Below are 17411 nucleotides of genomic sequence, written 5' to 3'. Positions count from 1 at the left end.
TTTGCCCCTTGTTAAAACAATGCAAATCGAATATTTGGTTTACAAAATAATACTTTGAGTTCAAGTTGATGGTTTCGCAGGCGGCATTTTGAACAACCTGTCATTACAACGCACTGAAATCACCACAAGTTTACCCCACTTACAACTGATATTATGTATCTGTGGGATGCAGTATGTCACATTTTCTAGGTGTTGTGCGAGATTCTGATGAAGATGAGCTAGCAAACTAGATGAAGATTAAGTGTTTAGCCTAAGAGAATCGTAGGATGAAGGCCCTGACTAGAACTAGTTCCTATTTATATTTATGTATATATATATAATGCATTTCGTACTGATCGGTAAGCGTTTGTAGAGTGCTGCCGCGTGCTCTTGGCGAAGCGATTGCATCTTTGGCTTTGTGCAGTATTACCTTAATGGTTTTTGGCTACAAAAATATTCTTTACATACGGGCACATACACAATGTATATAATGTGGGCCCCAAAATGGACCAAGCTACAGCCATGCACTTCGGGTGTGTGATCGTGTATGTATATGTATAAATATAATTTGGTTAATCTCATAATAAAGCCACTTAGCGGCGCTGTTCACCAACGGTTCGTGTAGAACTGGTTAATGCCCAGCACATGCTTCTCCTCATGGTACTTTTGCAGGATATGTGTGATGACCGAGGTTGTGTCGTTGTCGCCACGCCACACGCGTATCGCATGCTCGTTCTCCAGGATGCCCAGGAATGCTGCACAAGTAAACATAGTTAGTTTTGGGTTTCAATGTTTTTTGCTAAGGCTGGTCGTACCCAGAAAAGTCTTTGGATTGCTAAGAGTCATCTGGACCTGAGGCATTTCCAGAATCACCTTTAGGATGGGCGAATCGGGCGCCAAGCCCTCGCGCAATTCAATAACGCTTCCAGAGCGATTGTCGCACAACCATTCGCAAGCGGAGGCCTTGTTGTTGCCCGTCTTCTTCAGAGCCGCCAGTACTGCCGTCTCCTCGAAACCCATTTCGGTTAGCGATTCCACAATCTCATCGCTTGGCGGTGAGTCCCGATGGCTGTAGATTCGCACAATCTCCATCAAGGCGGCGGTGTTTTCAATGGTTTCCTTTATAAGAATTTGCTGTAAAAGATATGGGATACGCTAATCGGGCTACACTTACATTATTGGTGACTATCGTGGATGGCGAGATGGAAGATAGGCTGTGCTGCATGTTCATGGCCGGAGGTTCCTGTGGGTGTTCCTCATTTTGGTTCTGGATCAGCCACTCCATCGTGGTCGAGTAAATGCCATTGTTTGCCTTCAAGGCAAATGCAGCCAGCTCCCGTTTGAAGCCCATGTCTACCAGGCACTGCAGCGTATCGGCCTGCTGATTGCGGCGGTTAATCAAACGTTGCTTCAGCATGGCTATCAGGCGCGGAGCATAGGGACCCGCTCCAATTACCGCCGCCGAAGCCTGTGCCAGGGATATCAGCACCTTTCGCACATCGTATTGTATCTAAAAACAGAGGATGGTTAACAAAATCCAAGGAAAAGGAAGTTCCCACTCACGTTAGACTGCTGAAAGATCTCATTGATGTCGATGGTGGGCAGCTGGTTGCTGTTGACGGGCACATATCGCGTGGCGCTTTCCACCAACTGCTCATTGGGGCCGGGAACCTCGCGTATCCGCGATACAGTTTGTGGTAGCGTGTTGCGCCGTGGAGAGAGGATAAACGTCTCGTTGTTGCGCACTTTCAGCTGGGCCAGAGTGTCCGTCTCTTTCAGTTCGCCGCCAAAGTATTCCGCCCGGTAGAGACGGTATCGCGGATTCAAATGCCGCACATCCGGGGCAAACAGCTGGATGGAGTCGGGATCGTCGCTTAGCTCCAGTATCACCTCGCTTTTCAGCTCGTTGAGACGCTTGTTGACGTCCGTCTTGAAGACCAGAACCCGCGAGCTGGGGCAGATTACCCGCACCATGATGGACTCACCCGGCCTGTTGGCATCGTCCGCCTCGCCAGGAGTAGTGGAGCTATTGGTGCGATTATGGGCTGATTTTCTATGGTGATTTCATATAGAGAAGCGATTATTAGTGGGTTTATAGGAGAGCCTTTAAGGACTACGAACCTGAGGAACAAACTGCGCAGTTTTTGCATAGTTTGATTTGGGTCGAGTGTGCGTGCGAGTCCAACGGAGAATTTCGAATAAAAAAATGTATATTTGGGGTAAGCAATTGGAAATACTCGAGCATATTTGTTTAGCCTGTCAACTTACGCATGGGCCTGCTGCTGTTGAATGGGCGTGGGCGAGTCCTGGGCTTCCGCCTGCTGTCCTGACCGCTCCTCCCGACGCTGCAGCTGCAGTTCCAGGTGCATGCGACGACGACGGGCGGGCGAGGGAGTCCTCAGGACGCAACTGCCGCCGCCCACGAGAGGCCGGGAATTGGGGCCGGCTATCCCGCCATCCGTCTGCGTCTCCGACTCCGCCGTGTGGACATTCAGCGAGGAGCCGCTGAGACTCAGGCTCTCCGCATCGCTGGCGTCTGTCCTCTGGCTGTGACTGTGGCTACTGCTCCGTGGACTTTCGTCCGCCGGAGAGCCGCCACTTCTTTTGCTGCGCGCCAGCCACTTGGCCCGTTTCTCGTTGAACTTCTCGCGCATCCAGGGTATCATCTTGGGTCTGCAGCTAGGTGCTCGCCTGCTTCGTTACATTTTGCGTCGCTTTTCGGTGGCTAATCTGCATTTTCTCGCAAATAAACAGAATCGACGCGAAATTGCCAAAAGCGATTTTTATTTTTGCAAAGTCGATAACAAACAGCTGACCGGAGAGTTGCCAGATGGGTTAACTTCGGGGAACGCCGATGGCGGTGAGCTGTGATGCGATATATCGGTATTTATTGTATTATTATTGAGGGTATTCAGCAATGGGGGGCACGGTAAGAACCAATTTAATGCATTAATTCTTATTGAACTTTTAAGTAATGCTAGAATGTTACAGAGTTGCCTTGTCTCATTAATTTGGATTAATTAACTGTTTGGATAAAGTAATCGTTCGATGATTAAAAGAATCCCTGCATTCTAGTTGTAAAATTGAATATTTAGTTATTTTATGAAGTTATCTTGAACAATAAAATATTTTTTCACCAAAATGAAAAAAATTAAAAAAGAAAAACGAAAGACTTCACATAATTTTAGGGTATAAATTCTAGAGGGTGGCTAAAGATTGTGAAAAATCCAGAGAGATACACAATGTGTATTACACATTGCTTAGTTATATGCAGGTACCTGATTAAATGTAGAACCAAAAACCCGAACTACTTACGTAAAACCCGTTTAAGCCGATATTTTAAAGTTCAGGTATAAAACTTTAGGTAGGAATTTACCGCAGCAAAAGGTACAAAATTATGCCATCTGTCGAGGACCAGAAAGGCAGATGGTCTGTTACTATAAACTATTATATGGTCAATTGGTTACAATCCCTTTAAGAAAGTATAATCTATGCGGGAATTAAAATCAGTTGGTGGTATATAGATTTATGATTTTTAGCCGACAATATTCCAAAGTAAAATACTAATTAATTGGCTTACGCAAATATTCAATGTCAGGAATTATTCGTGCTTTGGCTCAGCCTTGGCCACTATTGCATATTATTACACTATTACAAATTATTCTATGAGTATTAAAGTAAAATATGTAAAATCAAGCTTAGGGGCTGTCCATATATTACGTAATCACCTAGGGGGGGGGAGGGGGTCATTGAAATGATTATATTTGATTACATGGGGAGGGGGGGGTCTTGCACAATGATTACGTAATCATTTTATATAAATTTTTTTATTTAAAGAATTTATTTAAAAACTTTTTTCCTTTAATTATATCTACAAACTTAGATAGGAAGGCAGAGAAAAAATTTTTTTAGTGGCTGGGCGGCGAAAAAGAAACTGTTTAGTGGTTCAATCACACGAAGGACGCGAAGACCTGGAATGGCTTGACGAAGAGTATGTTGAAGATAATTTCAGCGTAGACGAACCGAATGTGTCATACCAAACTCCATTTATAAACAATATATAAGATTGGGTTGCATCTCCGTTTGAATCCACAGATTAAAACAAAAAAATTTTATTCTTGGGATTACGTAATCATTGGGGGGGGGGGGTTTTGTTTTTTGAATGATTACGTTTGATCACCAGGGGGGGGAGGGGGTCAAAAATCACCAAAAACGTGATTACGTAATATATGGACAGCCCCTTATGTACTGTTGGCTATAGCCAAATGGAACGAATTTAAAATAGTTATCAAAGAAAAAGGTCAAGAATATCAGAGTCAGATACCGCCAAAAAGGAAATAAATATATTTTTAATCAAAAGAATTGGCGGTGTTTTATTTAGAGTTTTAAGAACGTATGGTAGTTATAAGCCATTTCAAATTAAATTGTATACGTTCTGTATAACTACAAGTTTGAAGTAATTCATGTGCTTTTTTAACTCGCAATTAAATATCAGAAGATTGTTGACCATTCACAATAGAAGTTCGTGACCCGACTATCGCAGTGCGCTCCCATTCCTAGCTGCCGCTGGTGTTCCATCTCTATGCGCCAAGAGCAACCGATACCGATTCTAAAAGCATTCAATCGATTGCTACACATTTTAATTATTGCTAGAACGCGCAAATCAGGGGCTAAAAAGTCAGCGAAATATGTTTGCCGCCCGCTAAACGCCAACGCGTCGATCCCGCAGCGTTATCAGTGTGCCCCCGTCGCCTCCAACGCCCCACAAGTGGGCGAAAAGTGTTTGTGTTTGCGTTTTGGCAACTCGGCTACTGGCATATGCATATCGGTGTGTGCGTGTGCGTCAGTTTCGTTTCAGCAGAGCTCACGTAGCATAAAAAACGCGAGAGTTTCTGTTCATCGGCAGTGGGAGGGGGTGAAGCGGGAGCGGGAAAAGAAAGGAAAAGCAAAGAAGAAATGTGAAGAGTGCCGCGAAAAAAGCAAGAAGAAACCAGAGCGACACAAATTGGAAGTAGAAGCCGGAGCAACAACAACACATCAATGGGATACACTCTCCTGCCAAAAATTCTAACAAACATTCATACATATGCACCACTCACGAATGCAGCGGACACGCAACACGACATACACACACCCTCGAAGATTGTTTGAAGCGGTAGAACCGAAGAGGAACAGGAACAACAAAAACAGGCCAAGAATCTGAAGACACAGTGCAGGTAAGCAAAAACAAGCGATAAAAGTTTCCCTCCCGTGTGTATGTATGCGGTGCGTGCGTCGCTCGCAGCCGTGTGTGGGTGTGCGTGAGAGCGCGTGCGAGAGTACCGTTTACCTGCGGGGGAGGGATGGAGAGGGGCTGCAGGCAAATATTCGTTTCAATTTGCTTTCTTTGTTTATGTTTGTCATTGTCACAATTATTCTGCTTTTGTGCACTCGCCGAGCAACAACTACTTACTCCCACTCCTCCCCGTGAAGATTCGCTAATTGTTTTACGCATTTGTTTATATTCGCCAAAGGCAAACCGAACCAGTGTGACCAGCTGCTGTGCGAGATTCATTGTTATGTTTTTCGTATATAACGGCGTATCTGAAATATCTTATCGCACATAACAAATTGCATTTAGTCAGCGCGAAAGTAAATTGTAATTGTCCATCAACAGTTTGGCTACACAGCGAAAAATAAGGTAAATTGCGAGTTTAAAGAATAGGTAATATGCGAAGTAAACACCCCGTTAGCCCTTATCAAGTAATAAATGTGTATCCCACATTTATAATGACACATAGCGAAATTCTTAGTTCAAATATTAAGTGATTCACTTTTGAAAAACCGCCTCGTCATCAGTGTTTCAAATCTCGAGCTTATAATTATCACTTTTTTTGATCTTAATATTTCACAATCCACATAACACGGTGATCATTTTTGCTAAATATTTCCGAACCATTCAAATATCTAAATATTTAAAAAATCTTATTGTTTTCCAGCATTTTATTAAGCGCTGCATCGTATAAAGAGCCTCAAGAGAAAGTGTCCCATATATATGATTCCATTTTGTCTTCTTGGAGAGCAAACTTAAGTATAAAACCCCATACGTTTTAAGCCTAGATAGGTGAGTAATTCAATTGGAATTTCAACTAAACAATATCAACTAACTCTTCTTTAAAACCCCCTCTCAGGACCTTACTTTAAGCTCAAACGAAGGCAGACAGCATGTGGAATTCCGAACCAACACATCGCCAGCACCACCATCAGCACCAGCACAATGGCAATTCTACCTCGGGCGGACCGCCCGCCAAGCAGCTGGGCATGACCTCGGCCATCAGCCTGGCCGAGCCGCGTCCGGAGGACCTGCAGCGAACCGAGGAACTGCGCGGCTCCCTGGAGCCGTACAACGTCTTCGAGAGCCAGGACGAGCTGAACCACCGCATGGAGATCCTGGCCAAGCTCAACACACTGGTCAAGCAGTGGGTCAAGGAGATCTCCGTCAGCAAGAACATGCCAGAGTCGGCCGCCGAGAAGCTTGGCGGCAAGATCTACACATTCGGCTCGTACCGACTGGGTGTCCATCACAAGGGCGCCGATATTGACGCCCTCTGCGTGGCTCCGCGCAACATCGAGCGCACCGACTACTTTCAGAGCTTCTTCGAGGTACTCAAGAAGCAGCCGGAGGTCACCGAGTGCCGCTCCGTGGAGGAGGCCTTTGTGCCGGTCATAAAAATGAACTTTGATGGCATCGAGATCGATTTGCTGTTCGCACGTCTGTCCCTGAAAGAAATACCCGATGACTTTGATCTGCGGGATGATAACTTGTTGCGGAACTTGGACCACCGCTCGGTGCGCAGCCTCAACGGCTGCCGCGTTACGGATGAAATTTTGGCTCTGGTGCCCAACATTGAAAATTTCCGTCTTGCCCTGCGCACCATTAAACTGTGGGCAAAGAGTAAGTGTTAAAGGATTGAATTTTTTGTAAGAAATTATGACTAATTTTCCTTTTTTTCTCTTTAGAGCACGGCATCTACTCAAATTCCTTGGGTTATTTCGGCGGTGTGACCTGGGCCATGCTGGTGGCGAGGACCTGTCAGCTGTATCCGAATGCTGCAGCTGCCACACTGGTGCATAAGTTTTTCTTGGTCTTTTCGCGCTGGAAGTGGCCCAACCCAGTGCTGCTCAAGCATCCCGACAACGTTAATCTCAGATTTCAAGTAAGTTACATAGAATTATCCAAGTTTTCCTTCCTAACTAATTTTTTTCCCCTTTTCTAGGTCTGGGATCCGCGTGTCAATGCCTCGGATCGCTATCATCTGATGCCCATTATTACGCCCGCGTACCCACAACAGAATTCCACATTCAATGTGTCCGAATCCACCAAGAAGGTCATATTGACCGAGTTTAATCGCGGCATGAACATCACGGATGAGATCATGCTCGGCCGCATTCCGTGGGAGCGTTTGTTTGAGGCGCCCAGCTTCTTCTACAGATATCGCCACTTTATCGTGTTGTTGGTCAACTCGCAGACGGCCGACGACCATCTGGAGTGGTGCGGCCTGGTGGAGTCAAAGGTGCGTCTGCTGATTGGCAACCTGGAGCGGAATCCACACATTGCTCTGGCCCACGTCAATCCCAAATGCTTTGAGTTTAAGAAGGGCCAAAGTGCCAACAGCTCGCAGAACAACAGTGGAAATGAAGACGATCTAAAGCAGTCTCAGGGCAGCCAGTCTGCGGTGACATCGGCACCCTTCTGCTCCATGTGGTTTATCGGCTTGGAGTTTGAACGTTCGGAGAACCTTAACGTGGACCTCACCGAGAGCATACAGAACTTTACGGAGCACGTTATGATGCATGGTGTAAGTATACAAATGAAGCCCGAAAGTTTATCCAGTAACTTATTAATTTATTGCATTTGCAGGTGAACATAAAAATGCTCAAGGAGGGCATGACCATTGATGCTCGTCATGTAAAGCGCAAGCAGTTGTCGCTCTATTTAGACTCTGACTTCCTCAAGCGCGAGCGCAAGTCCATGGAAAGCCACAACAATTTTAACAATGCGCTGCTGGCCAACCGCAAGCGCCTCTCCACGGAACTGGCACAATCGCAAGACCCACTGCCGCCTGGTCAGCAGCAGTCGAGTGGAAATCGTGGACGGGAGAGCGGAGCCAAGATACACAGGCTCAGCGAATCGGTAAGTGCCTATAACTATTTCAGTTTGAATGCATAAAATAATAAGAAACTTTTTTTGTTTAGCTGACAGAGGATAACTCGAATGCCTCCAGCGATATGGGAGCAGGAACGCCAACTACGCCCACGGCGGCGCAAATGAGTGCGCCTAATTTCAAGAGCTCGGGAAAAAACGGCTCCGAGATGGACGTTGTAGAGCAGGAGCCGCCGCAGCCGCACAACAACGGTAGCAACAATGGCAGCGCCAACAGCAACACAACCACAACGGAGGTGGCATGTTCGTGACAACCGCCAACGCTACATCCACATCCGCCGCATCAGCAGCCACCGCCCCCGCCGCCACAGCCACCGGCTCATCATCATCATCATCAGAAGTTCCGGAAGAACAACAACGCGGCTGCGGCGGCTGCGTCCAATAGCATCTTCAACCAGCGCTCGATTCTGCATGCAGCTTCCAGTCTATCGGCTGCTCTAAGCATAACCGGACACAAGCGCAAGCAGCAGACGGCCACATCAACAACCACGATCAGCAGCATTGCTCATAGCAACTACAACCACCATAGCAACAACAACAACAATAACGGCGGTGGCAGCGGCCACTACAACAAAACGTACTACATTGATGATGATGATGAGGACAACAACCAACAACATTTGACACCTAACAATCAACCACAGCAACAACAAAAAGCGGTCAGAGTAGCAGCAGCATCGACGACACCAGCAACATCGGTCCCTGTCGCTGCAAATGCCGCATTACCGGCACCGACAATTTCTTGTAAGTTGCCTAAATGTTTTTCCTCGTTCTCGTACTCTCATCCATTTTCTCCAACTTCCTTTGACACGAGACTGTTTCTTTACTCTTAAGTTGCCTATCTACTTACTATTACGTATCCTATAACCAGTATTTCCGCCAATGCGGAAACAATCTAACAAAAACGTACTTTTAATTTTTAAAATTTTTTAAATTCAATTTACAAAGCCCGAGACTAAGCTCAATAAATGATGATGAAAATAAACTTTTAAAAAAAGAAAAAAAAACTAAACATTTTTGGTATTTTTATTTTCTAAATTATTTACAGTGAAATTTGTTTTGGGCAAATGTTTATAGGTTTATTGGACTGCAAGGAAAATGTCCTTTAGCCTTGTTTGGTGCGATAACCAAGAGGCAATTCGATAAATAAATACAAATAAATACTTTCACTCTTATCTTATTTTTATTTTGGCCCAAATAAAAATTTAAACTGTTCTTGGTTGTAGCTATTATTTTTGGAATTTTCTTTTTAGTAAATAATTAAAATTTAAATCTATAGTAATAAACGGGGAAAAGGACAAGTTAAAAATATCGTTTCGAAAACAAAAGGTTAAAAAATTTGATTTTAACTTGTCTTTTCCCCCATTTATTCCTATAGATTTAAATGTAAACTATTTCCTAACTCAAAGAGGCAACGAAACAAAAATTTCTATATTAAAATTTCGTAGGCTTTTTGATCAAAGTGAGTACTAGGCTTTATAAAAAAACACTCTTTAAATGCTGAGAATTGAAAAATTAAAACTCGAAGTCAAAGATTTATATTTAGATAGAAATTAGCTATTTCTGTGTATCTAAATATTCATTTGTTATCCATACTTCTTCGTTTATTATATTTTTTAAATATATCTACTTTGGGGGAGACCTAATTGTTTTAATATAATAGTTTTTCAGAAATATACATAGAAAAATGCAAATTGTATTATCCTTTTGTTTCTTACGCTGATCATTTTAGTCTACTTATATGTAAAAAAGTAAATATACATGTTACTAACCATGTTTAACCCTTTTTAATATCTTTGCAGTGTAAAAAGCTATTAAACATACCATTTAAGGATTAGTTTTCATAGTTATTCTCTCCGCAATGATTTTCTCGGCATTGATGCCCAAACAAATATGAAGCCCACAATATTTTATACAAAACGGTGAGTTGAACGCTGAACTTTTGGCTACGGAAATATCTAACTTGGTTATGTATTTTTTTCAGGTTTCTATCATACACCTTCTACAAAGTTATGTTAAACATTATTCTTTCAACAACTTAACATCGCCCAATCGTCAAACTAAAATTGGCATTCGAAGATCAACAATCGCCGCTTTGATAAAAAAACATCAAAGACTTGGGCGACCTATTAGCGGAAGAGAAAGCATTTCTCTAAAATTTGTCTTAATAATATTGTTGTACATCTTTTTTACTTCCCCACAGCTGGTTTGAGGAGTGCGTAGAAGAGAGAAGTGTGGAGAGGATGAGGAAGAAGATGGATAGATGGATGGGTGAGAGCGGCGGACAGACAAGATCCTGGAGAAAATCTGCTGCAAAACTACTTACAAATTAAGAAGATTTCTTTATAATTTTTCATCTTGTTTTCAATATTTGTTTTCTTCTTCTTCTAGTTGTACAACGCTGAAAATTTGAAACAATTATGTTCGTTTTTCTAAGAAATGATATCTGAAAAAAGGTAATAACAAAAACATATAAATGAAATGAAGATATTGATTTAATTTTACCAAATAAACCAGAAAAAAGAAAGCGAAAGCTAAAAACACCAAAGTCTCCATGTTTTATTTAAATGTACTGGATATCGGGAACGGACACCAAAACATACAGTAAACTAAGTTAATAAAGGTTTAAAAGGAAAACCAAACTGTTGATCAAAATCGACTGATGATTTTAACCTGCTGCAAGGACATTTTTTGCTTAAAGTGTATGAATTTAATACAAAATATAACTTCATCTCAGCAACCAGAAATGCACGGTTAACTTTATTAGTGTAACTCGAATTTTTACAGCATACGCCTTAAAAAAGTATTAAATTGGTTGAATTTACATTTTGAAGAAGGGACAGATATATATGACATATCAATCCTTGTGTTTTTCCAAAAATGTTCAGGATTTCACATGAAATATATTGCATTTTTTATTTTTTAATTTAAACAATGGGTACGTCCAAGAGATAGAGTATCATTTGCTTACTAGTTTGTTGCAAGTTGGTGTCGTGGATACTTGGGGACAAAATACTCCATGCGCTGGTTGCGACGTATGGCGCACTCCTGATACTGCAACCAGTCGCTATATGACTCCTTATGGCACTGCTCCGAATCGGCCTTTTCGTACAATTCCTGACGCAGAGAGAAAAAGAAGGGGCGGACTTTCTTCTTCCTGCTGTAAACATAGCGCATCAGCCACTTATCGATCTTAATATCGTTGTAGACGGTCGATCTGTTCAAGCAGACTGTAGTCAGGTTCTCCATACTGGGATAGTAGTTCTGAATTGGATTCGGATTAACAGATATGCGTGCTATCTGCTGATTTCCTGGGCCGAAGCGGGTGTCCAAAAACTGGTGTCCAAAGGTTATCCCCCAAGGATTGTATACCTTTTCCCCATATTGATTAGTATAGAATTGTTGAATACCAACAGTCAGCTCCTTGGCTGTTTCATTTTTGGCTGCATCAGCTGATCCTTCTCCTGGTTCTCCCCCTCCGTCTCCTGATCCCTCTTCTTCTGCACCTTCTCCAGGCGCTCCTTCTTCTTGTTTGTCTTGTGGAGCAGCATAGAGTCTTATACCATTTTTGGAGCTTTTTCTAAGACCAATAGTGGTTCGTTTAGTCACAATAGTGGTCGGCGGCGCATGAGTTCCATTGTAGCCAGTTCTCTGGTGATATTTGTCTTGTAGTTTCTTTGCGAAAACTCTAAAGCCGTCGGATTTATGCGGTATTGGGGTATTGAAAACATCGAAAGTGGACTGATTTGGTTTGATCTGCCTCGGAGCTCTCTCCGCCGGAAGATCCTCCGCCATGGCGATCGGAAGTGACTCCGGATCGGGTAGAGCCAGTGGCAAACCAACGAGTCCTTTCACCCATAAAATCTATTGGGAATATTATCGACATTCACAAATTGTTTGGTAAAGATTAAAGTTGCGTTAACCACTCACGATAATTGAAGTTATTGCTAGGAGAACACCTTGGAGAACTCCATAGCTGTAGCAATGCATCGTGTTCCGTGTGACCCTGCCTTTGGTCAGTATTCTTACTTTTGTGTTATTTCCTATACAGTGTGTTTGTACTATACGAATGTAGAAAAGTGTTTCCAATAAAGATTGGAAATTGACAGCAATACTAGAGAAACCTAGATTAGTAAATCATAACAGAAAAAAGAAAGGAGGCTAGCTTTGGCAAGCCGTTGTTTATATACCCCTGTAACTATCGAGAACTAAGTATCGAGTTATCAGAGTCTTTGTAATGTAGCAAAGAATATTATTAATATGTATTTCCAAATATTATGGTATAATTTGTTTTTTAAGAAATGCACTTATTTTACCACTGAATGAAGGATATGAATTAAGTATGTGTTCGAAGGTAACTATAATATGTTTTAGGCACATTGGACAGTTGCTTGGGACACCAAAAGTTAAATCTTGTAAATAAGTTTTCTGTTCTGTTTTTTAAGTGGTTTTAAGAATTTAGAAATGTCTGGTGTAAAAAAAGCATTTAAAATGCTAATTTTGTTTAATTTTCTGTTACAAAATCCTAGTTATTATAGATCGGATAATTAATGGTGCAAGAAACAAAACACTTTTAATAACACAGAGCTTCAACACTTTTATGCTATTTTTATGTTTTTTGACTCTGTTTTCTAGAATTTATTTCTCCCTTAAAAAAATCCTCAAATTATTCTAAGTAGTGGGTTTGAAAGATAAAGAGCGTATTTTTTAAAAAACTTTAACATCAAAACAAACTAAGAATCCGTTTGCCTCTAAGACCTCCGGAAAGATGGCCAATTTCAGCATTTTTCGAACTTTGAGGTCCTTGTGCTAAGAATCCTTGCGTCGGGGAACTTTTTGGAAAACGCAGCTTAACTTGGGAATTCTTAACAAATTCAAAAAAAAAGCATCCATCGAGGTAAATTTAAAAAGCATTAATTTTGTTGCACAGTGTTATCTGTTATCATAAAACCAAAGAAATAAAAACTCAATGTGATTTATATTTTAAAAGTTTTAAAGCTATCGCGATGAAACTTTCCCGAAAGTCTTCTTTCTATTGCAGGTAGTACATATGTCGGAGCGAGCCGGATCGGACCACTATATCTTAAGGCTTCCATAGGAATATTCAAACAAATATAAGAAAATTCATTGTAACTTTGTAGGAAGTAGGCGTTTTGATTCTTGACTACTTAAAAACAAAATTGAAATAGAAACGCTGAATCTGGAATCCCTGGAACTGCACCGAGTGAGCATTACTTTATCTGCAAGGGTATATAAGCTTCGGCTGGCCGAAGGTAGCTTCCTTTCTTGTTTTGTTATATTTTTTGGGTTATTGAATAGTATTTAACAATTAAAATAGTAGAAAACCTATTTAAGAAATTTGCATATATTTTGTTGTTTTATTCATTTGGCAAATTAATAGAAACGTCTCAATATCATAGCAAAACTATTTTATTTGTTTGCGTGTATTTTGTTGTTTTATTTTTTGGGGCATTAAATAGTAACACCACAATTAATATCGTAGCACAACTATTTTTTTCCTTCATATATTTTGTTGTTTTAAAAATACGATTATCCTATATACTAAAAATACGATTAACTATTTTTCTGGACTTAGGGTGGTTAGAGTATCCGACTCATAATATCTGGGTCGTGATTTCAAATCCCGCTTCTGCAGATGATGTTTTTTGTTTTTTTTTTGTTAAATGTTGATTTCAAGTCTATAGATTTTCCTCTACGAAAATCATTCTTCTGTGGCCTAGTGGTTAGAGTGCTCGACTCCGATGGTTGCGGCCCCGGTTCGATTCCCAGCGGAGGCAAAAAACCTGATTTGTAAGTTTAAGTATCTGTGAAATGTAAGTGTCTATAAATAACTTTCATACAAATTTATATAACAAATTAAATTAAAAATAAAAAAGGTTAAAAACATAAATTAAAAACAAGAGAGAACGCTATAGTCGGGTTGTTGTCCCGACTATCTAATACCCGTCACTCAGCTAAAGGGAGTGCGAACGCTGTGTCGGGTTGGTGTCCCGACTAATAATCGTAACTCAGCTAAAGGGAGTGCGAGGGAGATAGATATATAATTTTGGATTCCGTATAACTTTTTAATGAATGGTCCGATTTGAAAAATGTCTTTTACATTTCGATAGGTATAAATATACACAACAAAATTGCATTTATACTTCTCGGAAATCTTTAAAGATGTGGGCGCAGGACCCATTTTAAAATCGTTAGTGGGCGATTGTGGGCGTTAGAGGGGGCGTGGCGCTCGGCTAAAATAAACTTGCGCTGCGTAGGAAGCCAAAGAATATGTGTGGGAAATCTCAACCTTCTAGCTTTTGTAGTTTCTGAGATCTCAGCGTTCATACAGACGGACAGACAGACAGACAGACAGACAGACAGACAGACAGACAGACAGACAGACAGACGGACAGACGGACATGGCTAGATCGACTCGGCTAGTGACCCTGATCAAGAATATATATACTTTATGGGGTCGGAAACGCTTCCTTCTAGCTGTTACATACTTTTGCACGAATCTAGTATACCCTTTTACTCTACGAGTAACGGGTATAAAAACAACAATTTTTTTCGGGTTGAATACTATTTTGTAGGTAATATACTATTTTATAGGTAATCTACTATTTTTTGAGGCATTTTGTATTTTTTATGGGTTGGGACAGTTTTCACTATTAAATAGTTGATTTTACATAGTTTTTTTTTGTGTGTACTACATGTATCCACATTTTCTGCGACTCTCATAATGGTTAAGGCAAAAAAATCGAAAAAAAAATTTTTTTTAGTAAAAACCATAAATTATGTACCAATAATTCAACTTTAATTTTTAATTTAATACAAAAGGAAGTATTCATGCTTGTTGTGATATTTAAGAAATCTACATAATTGCCACCATTTAACAAGAAAAAGACAAAGTCCTCAACAAGAGTATCGTATAATTTGGTTAGCTAAAATTTCACAGGTGTGTTTTTCAAGAGCGATCCACAGCAAGGATGATGCTGCCCTACCGTAAGTACAGTCACCACAAGGACAATCTAAGGTAGTGAAAACTTCTTGACTGATCCTGCGTGATACCTTTATTTCGTGGGACGACACGGGGAACATACTTCGCACTAAGTACCAAAACTAACCCGACGACGGTGATCCTCGATTCCAAGTCCTTGTGGGCCTAACCTAATTGCAATTCTGCGAAAATTATGCGCGACACAGCTGCGCGTTTTTCCCAGAAACCCAGTAGCATTAATCCGTTTATGGCCACGGATTAAGTTGCAAAATTTTCACGAAGGTCGCCGCGATCCGGGACGCGAATTCGCGGAACCACCCCGACCCTTGCAGGTAAAAACGCCCGCCACCCACAGGTAAGGGATTACAGCCCATGAAAATGGGTATAAAAGATCCGGCCGCCGGCAGTAAGATCATCAGTTACCAACGCATCCTCAGAGTGTAAGGATCCAGCAGTGAAATAAAGTAAATCAGTTCGGAACAGTAATTATACGACAAACCTTGTTCGGTTTTGCCAATTTCCTAGCAGCACTGGGTAAAGTTTGTCCTATAATCTCAAAAAGACGACCAGCTTATTGTGAACCAAGCAAAGGTCTCGATCTTGGGATGCATCTTGTGCAGTTATGATTCTACATCTCATCACTGGGCAAAGTGTGTCTCAAGAGCCTGGCCACAAGCAACCAAAGAAATAATCTCAAAGTAAGTGATACCAGGCTCTCCAGTTTTAAAATTGAATGGCGAATGTCGGTATGGTCTCTTTTTCAAACTGATGGTAATCGAAGTGACTAGACCGAACACTCGTGCTATAATTTTAAAATATTCAACATGCTAAGTGAAGTTTAAGTTAAAGTTAATGTGAATGTAGGCAATCTAACTGGGTTGCAATTAGTTTCTTTGGTCGTCCAGCCTTAGGTGACTCTTCTGATCATAAAGCTAGACAACCATTGAAGTTCGTTGTGGCATTTGCAGCACTACAAGCCAGTGAATTAAGTTGAGTGATCCCAGCATAACTCGGGCCATTCGCTAAAAGGAACGATCGTTGTGATATGCGTTGTTCCGTTACATATCACAGTGATTTTCCTTTATAACGCATGTCTTAAGCCCAAAAACCATCAAGGGATATACTATTAACAAAGTGAAACATAGCCTTTAAAGTAGAGGGAATAGTTGCTGTGCTGTAAGTTACTAAACTATATCTATATCACAGTGGCTGTTCTTTTTGTACCTAAAGTGCCCAACACCAGTAGTTTTAGTTTATCTGACAAACACCCATTCCGTTTTTAACCCCAGGGAACTTCTGCTGCTGATATATTATTGAAAACTCCTATATCACAGTGGCTGTTCTTTTTGGTTGCACGGCCAATTCCAACGATTTGTCATCTGTGGCATGCATTTGTGTCAACTGAATGTGAAAACTGAAAATTGAAAATTGTTCAAAAAGAAGGGAACGGTTGCTGATGATGTAGTTCGAAACTCTCACAATTTATATCACAGTGGCTGTTCTTTTTTGTTTGGCAATCGATCTACGTTTGCTGGTTTTCCAGGACATGAAATAGAAAATATTCTCTTCTGCCAAACTTCGAACTTTGCGGAAAAACTGATGAGAAGATGGTTTCAATGCAATTCATCATCTGTCTGAACTTTTGTCAATAAATAACGCTTACCTTACAATGAACTCCTTGCTTTTATTAAACAATTGATTTTGGGGGTGGTGCAGCAACAATAACTCGTTTCATTCCAATAGAATATTTGATAGCTCAATCAAGGTGCCTCAAGAACTAAAGTTTAAGAAATATATTGCCTTTCAATATGTTATGAAACTGGTTTCTAATTAATTTTTCAAGTCATTAGTTTAGTAGATAAATGTATTTTTTAACTCTGCAAAAATAACAGCAACTTGCGCCTGTTGATATCAATTTCCATTTAAACAATCTGTGAAAGCTGCCTTGTGCGTTTTAAATTGAAGTTGATATGTGGGCTTAAATCGTGTGCCAGGAAGTGTGATGGTAATGTGAGAGGACCACTTTTGAAACTTTCTCTGCTGCAACAGCCTGCTATTCGACCCTTTCCAGGTGAAAGAGCGCCTGACTCGCATTCGGAATTTCACGCGTGTACGGAATGACCAAAAGTTGGCCAAAACCCACTCTTAGCTCGAGGCGTGGCCAGTTTGCTGCTGGCCAAATGCAAAACAAGCAAACTGTGAAATCCCATTTTGCATTGACAGGGC

The 17411-nt window shown here is 41.2% G+C and overlaps 3 protein-coding genes across 3 annotated transcripts; 1 reads left to right on the top strand and 2 right to left on the bottom strand.

Annotated features, from left to right (window-relative positions):
• On the bottom strand, positions 1 to 2731 carry Kpc2 (Kip1 ubiquitination-promoting complex subunit 2). The gene is made up of 6 exons (XM_017146174.3): positions 2248 to 2731; positions 2101 to 2112; positions 1543 to 2032; positions 1154 to 1489; positions 795 to 1098; positions 1 to 734 (listed from the first exon to the last, which is right to left on the bottom strand). Exons 1-6 carry the CDS (start codon positions 2643 to 2645, stop codon positions 586 to 588), a joined length of 1689 nt encoding a protein of 562 aa, XP_017001663.2. The 5' UTR covers positions 2646 to 2731; the 3' UTR covers positions 1 to 585.
• A 1824-nt stretch (positions 2732 to 4555) lies between these two features.
• Positions 4556 to 10730, top strand: hrg (poly(A) polymerase hiiragi). The gene is made up of 9 exons (XM_017146173.3): positions 4556 to 5195; positions 5958 to 6082; positions 6150 to 6913; positions 6979 to 7175; positions 7236 to 7817; positions 7880 to 8152; positions 8215 to 8926; positions 9985 to 10104; positions 10167 to 10730. Exons 3-7 carry the CDS (start codon positions 6184 to 6186, stop codon positions 8431 to 8433), a joined length of 2001 nt encoding a protein of 666 aa, XP_017001662.1. The 5' UTR covers positions 4556 to 5195; positions 5958 to 6082; positions 6150 to 6183; the 3' UTR covers positions 8434 to 8926; positions 9985 to 10104; positions 10167 to 10730.
• A 179-nt stretch (positions 10731 to 10909) lies between these two features.
• On the bottom strand, positions 10910 to 12290 carry LOC108060448 (uncharacterized). The gene is made up of 2 exons (XM_017146158.3): positions 12113 to 12290; positions 10910 to 12046 (listed from the first exon to the last, which is right to left on the bottom strand). Exons 1-2 carry the CDS (start codon positions 12170 to 12172, stop codon positions 11153 to 11155), a joined length of 954 nt encoding a protein of 317 aa, XP_017001647.2. The 5' UTR covers positions 12173 to 12290; the 3' UTR covers positions 10910 to 11152.
• Between the last annotated feature and the right edge of the window lie 5121 nt (positions 12291 to 17411).

The sequence above is a fragment of the Drosophila takahashii genome, chromosome 2R (genome assembly GCF_030179915.1).
Source record: "Drosophila takahashii strain IR98-3 E-12201 chromosome 2R, DtakHiC1v2, whole genome shotgun sequence".
In the NCBI taxonomy this organism is placed as follows: Eukaryota; Metazoa; Arthropoda; class Insecta; order Diptera; family Drosophilidae; genus Drosophila; species Drosophila takahashii.
This window is presented reverse-complemented; position numbering and strand designations above follow the sequence as displayed.

Bases quoted from the DNA above. Each gene is read 5' to 3' on its own strand.
- Kpc2 (XM_017146174.3), bottom strand. From the start codon at position 2,645: ATGATACCCTGGATGCGCGAGAAGTTCAACGAGAAACGGGCCAAGTGG. The intron at 1,490-1,542 runs GTGAGTGGGAAC...CTCTGTTTTTAG, and splicing joins AGATCTTTCAGCAGTCTAAC to ATACAATACGATGTGCGAAA. The intron at 1,099-1,153 runs GTAAGTGTAGCC...ATTCTTATAAAG, and splicing joins CCACGATAGTCACCAATAAT to GAAACCATTGAAAACACCGC.
- LOC108060448 (XM_017146158.3), bottom strand. From the start codon at position 12,172: ATGCATTGCTACAGCTATGGAGTTCTCCAAGGTGTTCTCCTAGCAATA. The intron at 12,047-12,112 runs GTGAGTGGTTAA...TATTCCCAATAG, and splicing joins TAGCAATAACTTCAATTATC to ATTTTATGGGTGAAAGGACT.
- hrg (XM_017146173.3), top strand. From the start codon at position 6,184: ATGTGGAATTCCGAACCAACACATCGCCAGCACCACCATCAGCACCAG. The intron at 7,818-7,879 runs GTAAGTATACAA...TTGCATTTGCAG, and splicing joins AGCACGTTATGATGCATGGT to GTGAACATAAAAATGCTCAA. The intron at 8,153-8,214 runs GTAAGTGCCTAT...TTTTTTGTTTAG, and splicing joins TACACAGGCTCAGCGAATCG to CTGACAGAGGATAACTCGAA.